Source organism: Actinia tenebrosa, unplaced genomic scaffold (genome assembly GCF_029948245.1).
Source record: "Actinia tenebrosa isolate PJP-AT-01 unplaced genomic scaffold, QUT_ActTen_1.0 PGA_scaffold8__29_contigs__length_14323225, whole genome shotgun sequence".
In the NCBI taxonomy this organism is placed as follows: domain Eukaryota; kingdom Metazoa; phylum Cnidaria; class Anthozoa; order Actiniaria; family Actiniidae; genus Actinia; species Actinia tenebrosa.
In genome coordinates, this window is record NW_028292585.1 from 9,102,546 (window position 1) to 9,117,015 (window position 14,470).

General features: G+C 37.0%; 2 protein-coding genes across 2 annotated transcripts; one reads left to right on the top strand and one right to left on the bottom strand.

Annotated features, from left to right (window-relative positions):
- The first annotated feature begins 5,785 nt into the window (after positions 1 to 5,785).
- LOC148905122 (uncharacterized) lies at positions 5,786 to 10,951 on the top strand. The gene is made up of 5 exons (XM_089040974.1): positions 5,786 to 6,036; positions 6,257 to 6,368; positions 7,505 to 7,618; positions 10,185 to 10,304; positions 10,444 to 10,951. Exons 1-5 carry the CDS (start codon positions 5,800 to 5,802, stop codon positions 10,893 to 10,895), a joined length of 1,035 nt encoding a protein of 344 aa, XP_088897100.1. The 5' UTR covers positions 5,786 to 5,799; the 3' UTR covers positions 10,896 to 10,951.
- Positions 10,952 to 13,416: 2,465 nt separating this feature from the next.
- LOC148905123 (uncharacterized) lies at positions 13,417 to 14,353 on the bottom strand. The gene is made up of 2 exons (XM_089024048.1): positions 14,338 to 14,353; positions 13,417 to 14,054 (listed from the first exon to the last, which is right to left on the bottom strand). Exons 1-2 carry the CDS (start codon positions 14,351 to 14,353, stop codon positions 13,417 to 13,419), a joined length of 654 nt encoding a protein of 217 aa, XP_088880174.1.
- Between the last annotated feature and the right edge of the window lie 117 nt (positions 14,354 to 14,470).

Genomic DNA, 14,470 nt, shown 5'->3' on the forward strand with positions numbered 1-14,470 from the left:
TGTTGCTCGTTTTTTATCACTCGTCCAACTTGTCACGCAACATTTTATATACAGAAGCGGCCGCCATCTTGAATTATGTAGCTTGTACGTAGCCAATCAGCGTGCAGAATATCACCGTGATAGTCCCAGCTTGCAACATTAGATTTTGTTGCGTGACAAGTTGGATAGAGCCCAAGGTCTTGAATATACGGAACGAAGCCGTTTGAAATACTTAAAACACTAGAAAATAAAAAGTAAACGAACTAGAAATTAATAAAATTAAATTGAAAATCGAGCTTTTGTACAGCAATATTTATTTGGCTTTTGCAATGTAAAAATTGTATGACGCCAAGATGTTTGTAGTTCAAATATGCTTTGCAAGAAGAGTGATCAAGCGAGAGAAACTTTTGGAAACGACTGGAAATACTCAAGTTGATAGCGAAAACTTCTCAGGTAGATAGTAGTTACTTCCACCAGACCAGAAAAGCAGGCGTGATTGAACACGTGGTCTCCAGCATTTTAAGGTCCTAAGAGTTTTACCATGTCATCAAGAAAAAAAAATAGAAAGCGCGGGCGAAAATACAGTTTAGAAACTTCGACTTAACAGATCAAAAACAGTTTTCCGTGTTTGATACTCTGATCAAAACACGCGGGATGTTGAAAGAACACGAGAGGAGCGTAGGTGTCCAGTTTCTCGAGTGTTCTCCCAACATCCCAAGTGTTTTGAGTATCAAACACGGAAAACTGTTTTTGATTTTTTTTTTAGATCTTATTAACCGAGCGGGAGGTCTGTAGGGGATAATCTTGACCGAGGTCTGTACCCGACCGAGGTCAAGATTATCCCGTACAGACCGACCAAGCTCAGTTGATAAGAGTTTTATTATATGACCACTTTTCATTAAAAAGGACAAAATGTTTTCGCCGTAAGATTAATATGCGATCGGATCGGTTAATACCCGAGAATCTAGACCAGTCCGCGATGCATGCGATCTATCCAATCAGATTGCTCGATTTGCTAGTGTCCAGGCTCAAAGATTCACGGTCATATAATAATATAAAATACCAAACGCGCGAAAATATCGAAAAAAAGCAAAGTATAAGTAAATTTTCCCTACGTGCCGTCTTATTCAAACTGACCAATGAGCGCGCGCGATAGATTAAAATCTGACAGTTGCAATACTCACACGCGCTAAAATGACGATAGCGTTTTGATACTAAACACGGTTTTCGACCAATCATAGCGCACGAAATATCCCAATTATTTTATAAATCACTTTAAAAAATTGATACATAACTCTTTTGCCCCTGCTATCTACTCTTTATCTTGACAAATTAAAGTAGTTTCCTTTTCCAGGGCTAATTCAAAAAGAACTTTAGGAAAAACCACATCTTACTTTAGGTTTAAAAATGGAAGACGAGACTGATAAACCGTGATGGATACACAGGAAAGCGGGCTTTTAAGCAAAATTTCTCGTTACATTGTTACCTGGTTGATTTATTTATTTAACAATCTTTTTCCCTTAGTCACGGACCATGAGATATATGAGAGGGGAGGGGTGGGGGATTGCCTTAATACCCCAAAAAATATCGATCTTGAAAGCACTTCGCCAAGGAATAAAATAATGATAATGTGCAACCTCTCCTTTCAGAAAAGAAGTATCGAGAAAAAACAAAAATAAATGCATGAAGGGGTTGTTAAAGAAAAATCGTGCAACATAAATAGCTGGAACAATTCCCCCCCCCCCCCCCCCCCTCCTCCCTCAATTATCTAATTTTCAGTCCTTAGCTACAAGCAAATATTTTACTTATTTCATGGATTCTTACGTTGTTCCCACTCGTCGGCGAGCTTTGACATTGTTAACCGAATCACTAGATATCACAAAGAGGAGACCAAAGCTTTTCTTCATATGGCTAATTGATATTACATGAAATTGAGTGAAAACAGCGTGTGTTGGAGAAAAACAGAATTTTCTTTAAGAATCAATAAGTATCATGGGTGGGTGAGGTAAATAACGTTGTAACATCCATCAAAGAATGTCACCAGGTGGGCCTTGACTCTCAGTATGGCATTGAATACAAGTTAGTATTTGAGAAGGTGCATCAAAACTGCAGATGTCATTCCAGGAGAGAAAAGTGAGTGGAACACACCAGCATATACGCGTTCAACTGAATTAAGTCATTCAGACACAAAGTACAGTGGTAATCCTCGTAATCCTGATATCATCTACACGAGAATTTAAAAGTTTTATTTCCAATGGACTTCAATATGGCTGTCATGTGTATCTTCTATCTTATCTTGTTGCTCCTATTCGGTAAGTTATCTGCATCTGAATCCGATTTACCACTCCATGGTGGACGTAAATCCTAACGGGTTTTTCAACCCACTTGATAAGGCGAATGAAAAAATTACTCAGTGATGTACTATAAATCAATTTAATTTTCTTATCGATCACTAAAGTATCTTGTAGTTATTTTCATAACCAGCTAAATTCAAATTCAGTATTTTCCGCAATGCATTATCACTTCAAAATAATTTCTTGGTATTATTTTTTTACTGTTACAATAGGGGAAGGATGTCAATTGGGACGCTAGTCCTGTTTCCTCCACCTGTCAAACTTTTATCATCTATAAATCCTCGTAATCTTGCTTCTTACTGTCTCATGATCTTCATACATTATTTATCGTACTTTTTATTATGATTACCTAGCAATACTTAACTCCCATCTGAATCGTAAATAGAGTGACAAATAAGTAAATAAATAAATAAATAGAGAGAATAATCTGAAAAAATATCAAGTGCCCTTGGCGGGTATCGAGCCCACGTTTTTTCTCTATTTTCGAAGACGAAGACGAATACCGAAGGCGTGGGTTCGAATCTCGCCAAGGGCACTTGATTTTTTTTTTCTTATTCTCTCTTTATGTTTTCCCTTGGCTAAATAATATGCATATTTAGGCACTGCCTAAAAGCGGAGCTCCCGATACGGAAGTCACAGGGAGCCCAATTTAAATGAAACTGAAAGGTAAAAATAAAATCGGGTGAAAAAATCTTCAATTACTTTTTATTCGAGATCAAGATAATTCTTCCCATAATAAAAACATGCGCAGTGGAATACATTGGGTTTTTTTTTTTTTTTTTTTTTTTTTTTCGCGAGTATAAGAAGACTCTTTCCTTTCTCTCACTCGGGGGAAAGTAAAGGAGACTTTACTCGCAGGGTAACCTCAGAATGGAAATATTACGAAAAACGTATCTCTTTCCCTACGCTTCTTAGTAAATTTGCCCCTCAAACAATATGGCGTCGGAAACCGGGAAAGGAACTATAAATAAACCAATATAAAACTCGTGTGAGTACTCTTTTATGTAAATCATGACGCAGTAAATTCCTCGTCCACCCACTCGTTGAAGGTTTCGACTAGAAATAGATACGTTTAGCTAACCAAACAAAAATAAGTACTTTAGTTAATACAATAACATATAACTCGTTCGGGTACTGTTACTAAAACAAAGAACGGCCTGAAACCACCTGAAACCACCTAAAACCACCTGAAACCACCTGAAACCATCTTGAAATCACCTGAAACCAGCCAAAACATTGCATCTCCGTCGAGTTTGTCGTCCAGTTTGTGTATTTTATTGACTTTTATCGATCGATCAAGTGTTTGTTTTCCTTGGAAGGGATGTGCTTAATGGTAGAATTTCATATAGTCGCTCATACGTATAGTCTCACATAGAAGTATTCCACACTTATACTTCACCTCTCCCTTGCTATGATTACCTGTTCCTACCTATGATCAACCGTCCCTACCTATGATCAACTGTTCCTAGCTATGATCAACTGTCACTAGCTATAATCAACTATCCCTAGCTATTTTCACCATTCTCTACTAATGGTTTCCTGTACCTATATATAGATTAACTTCCCCTTATATAGTTTAATGAACTTAAAAACTTGCAGGCAACATGGCTGAATTACGTTAAGCAGGGGCTTATCCAGGACTTGTCATGAGGGGAGGGGGGAGGGGGGCGTGGGGGTCACAACATACCAAATTGTCACTATGACATCATATCACATACTGCATCAACGGTCAGATGATTTATCTTTGGCTTTGAAAATGGGGTCACAGGCACCCCTGAGCCCCCTAGATAGGCCTATGTTAAGTTTAACATATTTACACGTTAAAGTGTGTAAAAAATGTTCAAATTGTAATCATAGCTAGGGACAGTTGATGACAGCTAGGGATAGTTGAAAATAGCTATGGACAGTTGATAACAGCTAGGGGCAGTTGAAAATAGCAAGAGATATAAGTTGAAAATAGCTAGGGATAGTTGATCATAGCTAAGGGATAGTTGATCATAGCTAGTGACAGTTGATCATAGCTAGGAACAGTTGATCATAGGTAGGGACGGTTGATCATAGGTAGGAACAGGTAATCATAGCAAGGGAGAGGTGAAGTATAAGTGTGGAATACTTCTATGTGAGACTATACGTATGAGCGACTATATGACATTCTACCATGAAGCACATCCCTTCCAAGGAAAACAAACACTCGATCGATCGATAAAAGTCAATAAAATACACAAACTGGACGACAAACTCGACGGAGATGCAATGTTTTGGCTGGTTTCAGGTGGTTTCAAGATGGTTTCAGATCGTTTCAGGTGGTTTCAGGTGGTTTTAGGTGGTTTCAGGTTGTTTCAGGTCGTTCCTTACTTAAGTTTAAAGTAAGTTGGATTAAGGCACTCTTACCACGAAAACCACATATTTTCAACAGGGGGCTTATTTTCAACCTCTTTCACCTCCTCCGTGTCCCGATCTTACAGATCTCAACGTGCATTTTCACCTCGTGTTTCACCAATGTCAATCATGACGAGGTCCACCAATGGCATTCGTAACACTAAATTCCGATCATACCTAACTCGCCAAAAACAAATGTACTGTGCCCATAGGCCCAGCACAAAAATACAGGAGGAGAAAGGGGGGTGGAGGTGGCAAAAAACTTTTTTAGTGATACAGGTGTGATTCAGATGTTGTAAGAATGACCACGCCGTCACGGTTGAACAAGATGCATTGCTACCATAGGGGGTATCAACTATCACCACAAAGACCCCCATCTCCAATACCCGCATGTCATTGCTTCATTCTAATTACGGAAATAAGCATCTAATGATAAGCATCCAAAGGAAAGCATAAAATTCCTATTCGATTCCAAATATTCCCTATTTTCATTACACACACCGAGCGCATTATTGATTTAGTAAATACTTTGGAACACAATTACATCAAAGAACTATGATATTGCTCTTGCGACGCAAAAGACTATAGATTTTAGATTAAGTAAGATTAAAGAAATTAAGATATTGTCTATTTCTACAGTTAATTTTAGTAAGCAGATATTTTAGATTTGAACATCTAAATCACAGCTGTTTTACGTAAAAAGTTTTAAGAGTTATTAATATTTAGCCAAGGGAAAACATAAAAGGATTTGTGCAATAAATACTGATTATCAAACTCATTAATAATTCATGAGGAAACACAATAGAAATCACGATCGTGAAGAGTTCTGTAAATCAGATACAGAATCGTGTTCATTTGCATAAACTTTAACTTGGATTTTCTTGGGCAGATTCACTTTAATTTTGAAAATTTTAGTGAAACACAAAGGAACTAACCTAGACGTTCGATAAGCAATCTACAGTATTCGTGTTCGTGCTACGCCTCGAGTTTGTATATCGGATACAACACGGCCACTCATACTGTATATATTACTTTAAAACTCTTTTTTATCATATTTCAAACAGAAGAAGTGAATGGCTGTAAAGTCATGGAGTTTAATGAACTTCTGAACAAAGCTCTGGTCAATCATGTCTTCAAAACACAGAAAACCAGAGATGACTCAGATTGCGACGTAAAGTGCTATTTGGATGATCGATGTATCTCCTACAGCTTTGGTACAAGTGCCAGTGGAGAGAAAGACATGTGTGAGCTGAGTGACTCGGATCACTTTATGCATCCTGGAGATCTAGTGAACAGACCTGGTGTCATCTACAGAAGTGCTAAGGTAAGAGTATCGATTGTTTGTTGTAAAGCCTCTAACATTATAAGTTAATTAATAGGAGTAATTAGTTGAAAGTGAAAGACGTTTCTTGGAAAACACTGGATTTTGGATTATTTTTTGTTGATTTGAAAACCGAACCGAAAACCGTTTTGCCTACCCCTCCTTTTTAACTTTTTAGAAGGTTTAACACTAAGCATATTTTTTGACATGCTTTAAACTTTAGAATACTTGCAAGTGTCCTGTTGGAGGGAACTTTAAATGCCGATTCAACTTTGCTGATGGGACACACCGATGTGAATGCAAACCTGGTTTTACTGGATCAGATTGCAGGACCAGTGAGTAGTGAATATCATAGTATTGTTTGTATATTTCATTTGTGTATATTTCATTTTTGTTATATTTTGCGCTATTTGCTGAGTGAGTGAGTGACACATTTGCATATTCAGGCCCCTAACAAAAAATCGTTTCTAAGCTACGTATTCTACGAGAAAAAAACGACATTTATTTATTGCTCCGAAACGCGACAGTTTCTGTCTCATTTCGACCCGCGAAAACGACAAAAAGCGGAACAGACTCACCCCCCCCCCCCCCTTCCCCTTTCCAATAAAAAGTGATTTAAAGCGTTACAATTTGATCACGAAAAGAACCATTTTGAAAACAGATCATTTGTTACCAATAAATGTAATTTGTAATTATTATTTGCATTATTCTTTTTTGCTTTAACTACGTGATGCCTCGTCCGTAGTTTACAATCGGTGCTGAAATAATCAACTTCTAAGTCATTTTACTTCCAGGATTGCACGGTGATCCTCATTTTTTGTGTGCTTATTTTTTGTGTTGTATGTTGTTTTATTAACTGGCAAACTTTCAAAAAATTAATATTTATTCTTCGACTTTGTTGATTGCAAGGCATTATGGGGTATCGAGGGAACAAACAAAAACTAAGATGGCTGATATTTTTTATGCTATTCTTTTGTCGGTTAATATTTTTGCTGTAATAATGACAGGAGATATAAAGAAAAATATGTCATCAAACCTCACATTAGTTCTTTATTTGCCCCCTGGATGCCCCGTGATGCCTCATATTTCAAGGTGGCCGCCATTCCATCGACTATGAGTAGTCCATCGTGTATATTAAATTATCCTTTGAAGTGTTATAAATGGTAGTAGATTCAAATACATTTAACGAATAGATATCAGCTTTTATGTGTCTTTCCTCTTATTGACAATAAATTGCGTCATCACATAAGTAGTGTGGATCCGCAACATACTTTGACAATGTGATGACGAAATTTATCAATTTGTTTTTTACAATAAAAAAAACATAAAAACTCATTTGTACTGATCAAAACAACTAACGGAGCGCGCCCTCGTTGACGTCAGCTTTATCTGTCTGTCCTCTTATTGATGATAATCAGCGCGCGAGAAATTTGTAAATTATTGTAAAAATTCATGTTGATATATTTTTCAGATATCGATGAGTGTGCATCTAATCCTTGTCAAAATGGAGGATCATGTCAAGATCAAGTCAACTCATACAGATGTACATGTGCTGCAGGATTTACTGGGGCTGAATGTCAGACGGGTAAGAAACAGTTTTTCTTTTTCTTTTTTTTTTTTTTTTTTTTTTTTTTTTTGATTTAAGAAATTTTGCTAGGAACTTTGTCCCGAAACTTTGCAAGGACGCTAATTATGTCACGGACATTTAAAAACTGCAATAAAAAGATGGGGTCACCATTCTCGTTTTTTCGCTGGATGCTCCACTATGTCAATTTGTGGGTTTTATAGTGAAATGCGGTAGCAACCTGAACCTTTATTCAGAGTTAAAAGTACTTTCATATAATAAATCGTACTTATAACTCGAAGTTTACTAGATAATCTTTACTATTAACATCAGAAAAAATCTGTTAACATTTGGTCAGCTACGATTTCAAGCTCACGCCCCCTCATATGAGCCCATACAAATTATGTCTCAAAAACACGGTTTTTGACTATCTAGGCAAAAAACAGAATTGGATTCAGTTAATTCAACTATTCACGGGCTGTATTATATGGTTTAGATTGAATTCTATTGAAAAGAGAAGATGCATGACATAACCGCGGTCAAGCTAGAAAATTGTCTCTCCTAGAAATAAAACAGAACCTGTCAAAAAAACAGAAGTGGATTTCAAAATCCCGCGCTTTCCTGAACATTTTGGTATAAAATTCATAGGAATTTGTTTCAATTTAGAACCGTATTTTTGCTGATTTTATAAGCTCATACTGTCTGTTGGCCTAATTTATTCGCCTCTTATGGTTTCTTAGGTTTCGTAGCCTCGAAAACACGCTAACTACGGTAGTTAGCTAAAGAGCAGAAGTTTTACCGGTCATTCAGGATGTTTTGTCACGCAGTTTACTTGTGCTATATAACTTTACTTTTAAGAACAACCTTTTGCTTTGGAAAGAGAGGAAAAAGATATACCGAAAAGAGCAAATATTCCAAATGTATGGGCAATTTTTTCCAATGCCATCAAAATCATTAGATGACTAAGATTCTTGAACTGTTAATGAAAAATGCAGGTATGTGCGCCTCTACGAACGTCCAAAAATTGCACATGTCAACTATTCCCATCAAAATATTTCAAAATCTATCCAATAAACTTTCCTTCATATTTTGACATATAATGACGAGCATCGCATTTATCAAAAATTCGAAATAAAAAATGGGGGTCACCATTCTCGTTTTGGTTTTATCTCGAAAAAACATCTCAAAGTAGTTGAAAACTGACACTTTTCAGAGTGGAGACTTGGGCGAGTCAGATGAAAATCGTATTTTCTCTACTCAAAAAAGAGAAAAAAAATGAATATTGGTTTTGAACGTATTCCTTATTTGGTTTCCAAAAGAAAAATGCCTAAACTTTGTAAGTTCCCGCATGCTTTTAGTTGCATGCGCAGAAAAATGCGCAGTGCAAAACAAGGGAATTACCTTAAGAAAAAATGGTAAACTATCGAGTTGATTTTCCATGGCTTGGCTGACGTCACTTCCGTACGTCCGTACGTCCGTGTACACAGCACAGGGATCCCGCTTGATGTTAAAGCAAAACTACTCGCAAATTGATGGTTTTCACCGTGGAAATCGTTTTCGGATTTCCATACAAAAGAATTGTCAATGAATTCTTTTGTTATATCCTCCAACATGGCCGCCGTGTCTTTTGTTATTTAATTCTCTTGGGAATGGTTGAAAACCATCAATGCGGCTCTCAAATGCACAGAAAAAATCTCTTTACGACAAATTATAGACAAACCACAAATAAAGAAAACTTTCATGCAGTCAAAGATGGATCAAGGAGTGTTCTACAAGAATTCAGGTGTGTTTTTTAGCAAACAATCGTATGTTATTATTTTTTATGACAAGCATTTTTTTCGACGAATCGACAAATCAAAGACTTTCTCTCTAAACTTTTAATATTTCTATAGATAAGCTTAATTTATTTTAATGCTGGAGGAAATATAACACGGAGCGCATATTGCAACAAATATTCGGCCTTTATTTAGCTTTGTAAATTTTTAAAAATTTGGTTGATTTTAACGAACTATCATATGTTTTTCGTTCAAGAAAGATGCAGGATTGTTCGCCTCTTATCGCGGGGTCCCATCGGCAAACCAAAGAAGAATTTCAGTCAAAAACATTTTTTTTCCGGTTCGGTATCCTGAAACATCGTGCGTTCTGATTGGCTGTTTGAGTGGGCGGTATTTTGGCAGTATCTGCCCGCGCTCGCGGTCCGGTATCCTTTGCCGCTAAACAACAAAACAAAACAATTAGGAAAACAAGTAAAAGTATAAGGGGAAAAATAAATAAGTTACTTTAATTCCGTCCTATAGTCGGTCCGGATAGGGAAAACTGTGCCCTCGATCTTTGGGGCACAGCCTTTCCCTATCCGGACCTACTGGCCGGTGGCATCCGTTGCAGACGTCCTGCGGGGTTCGGTTCGGATCCCTCCCCTCGGAACCTTCGGATCAATTGAAGATTTTTTGCCCGATGGATTTTATTTTCAGTTTTCAGTTTTATCTAGATTGGGATTCCTGTTCTATTGGGAGCTCCGCTTTTAGACAGCGCCTAAATTTATATTATCTATTATTATATGTAATTCCCTAATCATATTTTCCTCTAGACATAGATAACTGTGCTGCCAAGCCTTGCCAGAACCAAGCAACGTGTGTTGACCTTATCAACGATTACAAGTGTTCATGTCCTGATGGTTTTATGGGGAAAAATTGTTCTGTCAAGTTAGGTAAGTGTAAAAGCGAAAGTTTATAAATTTGCTTTTGAGTTGTTTCCTTTTTTAAGAACCTAGATTCTTAATGGCCCCCCTTTTTCAACATTGTTAACATATGTCTTTTCCCTACTTTCTATAACTGTACGGTGAGCAGACAGAGTCTCCAGTAGTGTCGTCTGTATTGGTCCAAAAGATAATCAATATGGAGCCTTCACTTTACCAGCTGCTTGTAGCATTGTGCGCTTCTTACTTGTTCGCCAGTCGGGAGACGGACTTTCCTACAGTAGAGAACAAAAGGGATACTGGGGAGGCCCTACCAGTTCCCCATATGACATCCAAATACACATCACTAATAAGAACAATGACAGAATTAGTCCACCATCGAGTTTCCCACTGACTGATAACTCACATGGTCAGATGTCGTACCGGTTGCCAGGTGTGACCAACATGGATCCAGAACTCTTGTTGCCTGAGCTGTCCCCTCCTCTAGCAGCCACAGCAGGTCAGGAGTTCAGGATTTGGTTTGGTCAGGATCTATCGAATGAATACGAGCCTGACAATGTCGGAGAAATCTGTGTTCATGTTTGGATTCAGAAATCTCAGTAATCATTCGTGGGTAATAAAAATAGTCCCCTTCACAGTTCCCTGCGCCATCTTGAAAGGTAGCCATGCCTTTACATTGAAACGAGACGAACGGTGAGCTTGCAATGATAGAGACCTTTTTTTAACACCTTGGACAATTATTCATATGTCTCTATGATTGCAAGTTCACCGTTCGTCTCGCTTCGATGCAAAGGCATGGCTACCTTTCAAGATGGCGCAGGGAACTGTGAAGGGGACTATTGAAAATCCTTAGAAGTCATTAGCTAGGAAATCTTTGATTTCTGAATATAACAAAATGACTTTAAACAATATTAATTCAAAATAACTTAAGCCTAGAGGTTGTTTAATGGTTCGATCTGTGAGTTAGCTGTGCCCTGACTTTGATCAGCCGAGAGGCTGTTTCGGGTATCGATAACAAATTTAATTTTCCTGTAAGTGTTGTTAATTTAAGATGTATATACATATTTTATACGTTTATTACACTTTTAGGGTCGATATCAATAAAGCAGTGAATAAAAACCTAGCTTATCAGTGAAGTGATACGATATCACTTCACAGTGAACTGAAAACTGCAAGGTTTGTCATTTTATCGACCCTAAATGTGTAGTAAACAAATTATTACATGTTAAGAGCTTGATATCGTTTTTATTTACTTGTTTTCCATATGATATCGCAAACAAGCGAATCCAAATCTCTATGTACTTCATGTTGTTAAATTCACAGACAAAACAATGTCAATTCGAGAAAATGTTACACGAGGAAAGATAAATAATAACGAGCAAATTATTTGAAGCTTACTTACCTCCATAGGCAGCGTAGCGGTTTGGACCCTTCTGAAAACTTTCTCCTTCCCTAATAAACAGTGCAATTAGAGTTTTCAGTCAAAAGACCGAAAATAGACCTTTCATGGATCGTTCTCATCAGTCCACTGAAACTTTGCCGGTTTTGTTTTTCTTGTCTACGTTTCCCATATGCATGCCCAATAATTAAATCACTTATCATTATAACTGAATGAAAAAAGTTGAATTTATGATATTCCAAAAGAGCTGGGTGTTAGGGCACCCTCAACTCCACCACCTATAGAAATATTGCATACTGATCGTTTGGGGGGGGGGGGGGGGATCTAAAAGTTTTTATTATACACTACCTTAAAGAAAATAATAACTAAACACAACAAGTAAACTTGTCAAATTCAGTTGTACAAGGTTGACTGAAATTCCAATTCACCTTTTCAGCGCTAGCTTAGATGTGTTACGGTCATCAAAAAGTTCGGACATCATTCTCGGATTTCCATACAAATTCACTGACTTTAATGAGAAAATTTAGGTAGATTTCTTTAGCTATCTCAACAGCAGTAAGAAAAGCTTCAATCAAGCTACAAAAATGATTATTTACTTGTATTTAGAGAACTAACTAAACATTAACCAAGTAAATAGTTTATTAAGAGTCAGTACATTTGTACGGAAACACAATCTAAAACAATTTATACCCCGTGACGGCTAGCGCCGAAAAGGTGAATTCATACAATGCATGTCTGCCAAATGAACATGTTTCTTGGTTCGCGCGCTATTAATTAATTCCTTTGCATATGTGGAATTTGCATGTCAAAAATGTTGCTGTAACATGCTTTTATCAATTATAGTATCTCATCTGGATTATTGAATGAATAAACTGTCATTAAAACTTGTTCAGTATGTTATCTGTTTGCCTCTAGTCTTTTTCCCCCTTGTAAGGTTGCAAAAGTCTTAACCAATAGAGTTGTTCTCGTGCATAAATGAACCTTTGAACCTCGAGGGGATGAAAGTTTTAATTCAATAAACTGATCCCGCATTCATTGTTCTACCTCCCTAGTTACTGTTGCTACGTCGGACAAGCTAAAATGTGTTTTTGATATACAGCATGGAACAGACACCGATTGATGAACATAGTAAATGTCTGTCTTAGAATCAATGCATTCTAAAGGCATATTTTAATAAATCGATAGCTACTAAAAAATCGTATGAATAGGACATTCTGTATGACATTGGGACAACTTCAATTTTTCATGTTTGGGTGTACACTCACGAAAAGACGGGATCGGACTATCTTGCTCTAAATTTGTCATTCAGTTTCCAACATTTACAGTGTGAGACAGTATTTATTTTTAATAACACATGCTAATGCGAAACCCCTATCAGTTAGACCCGTTTTGCATCTACATCTACATCTACATTTTATTGTCAGCAGGAACTACACATTAAGTTATCACGCTAACTATGGGAAAATTAAATAAATAGATAAATAATAAAAAATAAAATATAAAATATAGAGTATATAGAATAGCCTAGATCATAGACGAGACATGCCCCCCGCCACCCCGAGTCCCACGCCCGCGCAGACAGACTTTATGGTCTGTCTTAGTGCGCATGCCCGAAACCCGGAGCAACAGAGAAACATGTCCCATCCCCCAATTCAGGCCTCTCCATATAGATATAAAATATAAATATGAAATTTATATATATATATATATATATATTTAAATCATCTAATTTCTAATGAATTCTGATAGTTTCACTTTAAAAGTCTGGAGTGAATTAGCCTCCACAATATCAGCAGGTAAACTGTTCCATTCAACAATAGTTCTTGGAAAGTAAGACAATTTATGTACGTCCTTATTTGTCTTAATACTTTGGTACTTGAATTTATGCGAACCTCTAGTTCTAGTTTCTTTTGCAAGTGTTAGCCTAGATTTATCAGCTTCAATAATGTCATGTGTTATCTTGAACATAGTTGTTAATCTTGCCTCCTTACGCCGGACACACAAAGGTTCCCATCGTAGATGGTGCATCATTGAGGTGACACTTGAAGTGTATCTATAGTCTCCAACACAGAATCTTGCTGCACGTCTTTTTACGCGTTCCAATTTGTCGATGTCACATTTATAATGAGGATCCCATACGGTACATCCATACTCCAACTTTGGTCGAACCAGAGACCTATACAGGGTACACTTGACATCTCGATTACAAAACCAGAAATTTCTCTTAATTAAGTTCAGCACTAGTGTAGCTTTGTATGTAATTTCTTGAATGTGGTAGTTCCATCGTAACTTGTTGTCTAATGTGACTCGCAAGTAAGGATACACATCAACATACTTCAGAACTGATTCACAATCGATGATTACTGATGAAAATATTAACAGTTGTTCAGTAGTTATTGCAGATGAAAAGGCATGAGATTTTTAAAACGATGCATGTATGGTGTAGGGCAACAGGTTGCCCATCAGGGCTAATATACATTCTTCTTTAAAGAATACACTACTTTGATCGTCGATATCTTCGTCCGTATTTACTATCGTCCTAAAAAGTTTACAAATTCACTACTTTCGTAAACTTCTTGTAATGTTCTTTTTAAATATGATATTTTTTAAGAACAGGCAGTCAATATTTTAAATGTCATGCAATACCCTGCCGTGAGCCCATTGTGCTTTTAAAATATGAGCCTAAATCTGTGATGCTATTGAATCAATATAGGCCATTTTTCTAAATGTATGTATTAATACATGTATGTATACATCTTTCGTTTTCCTGCACTGACAC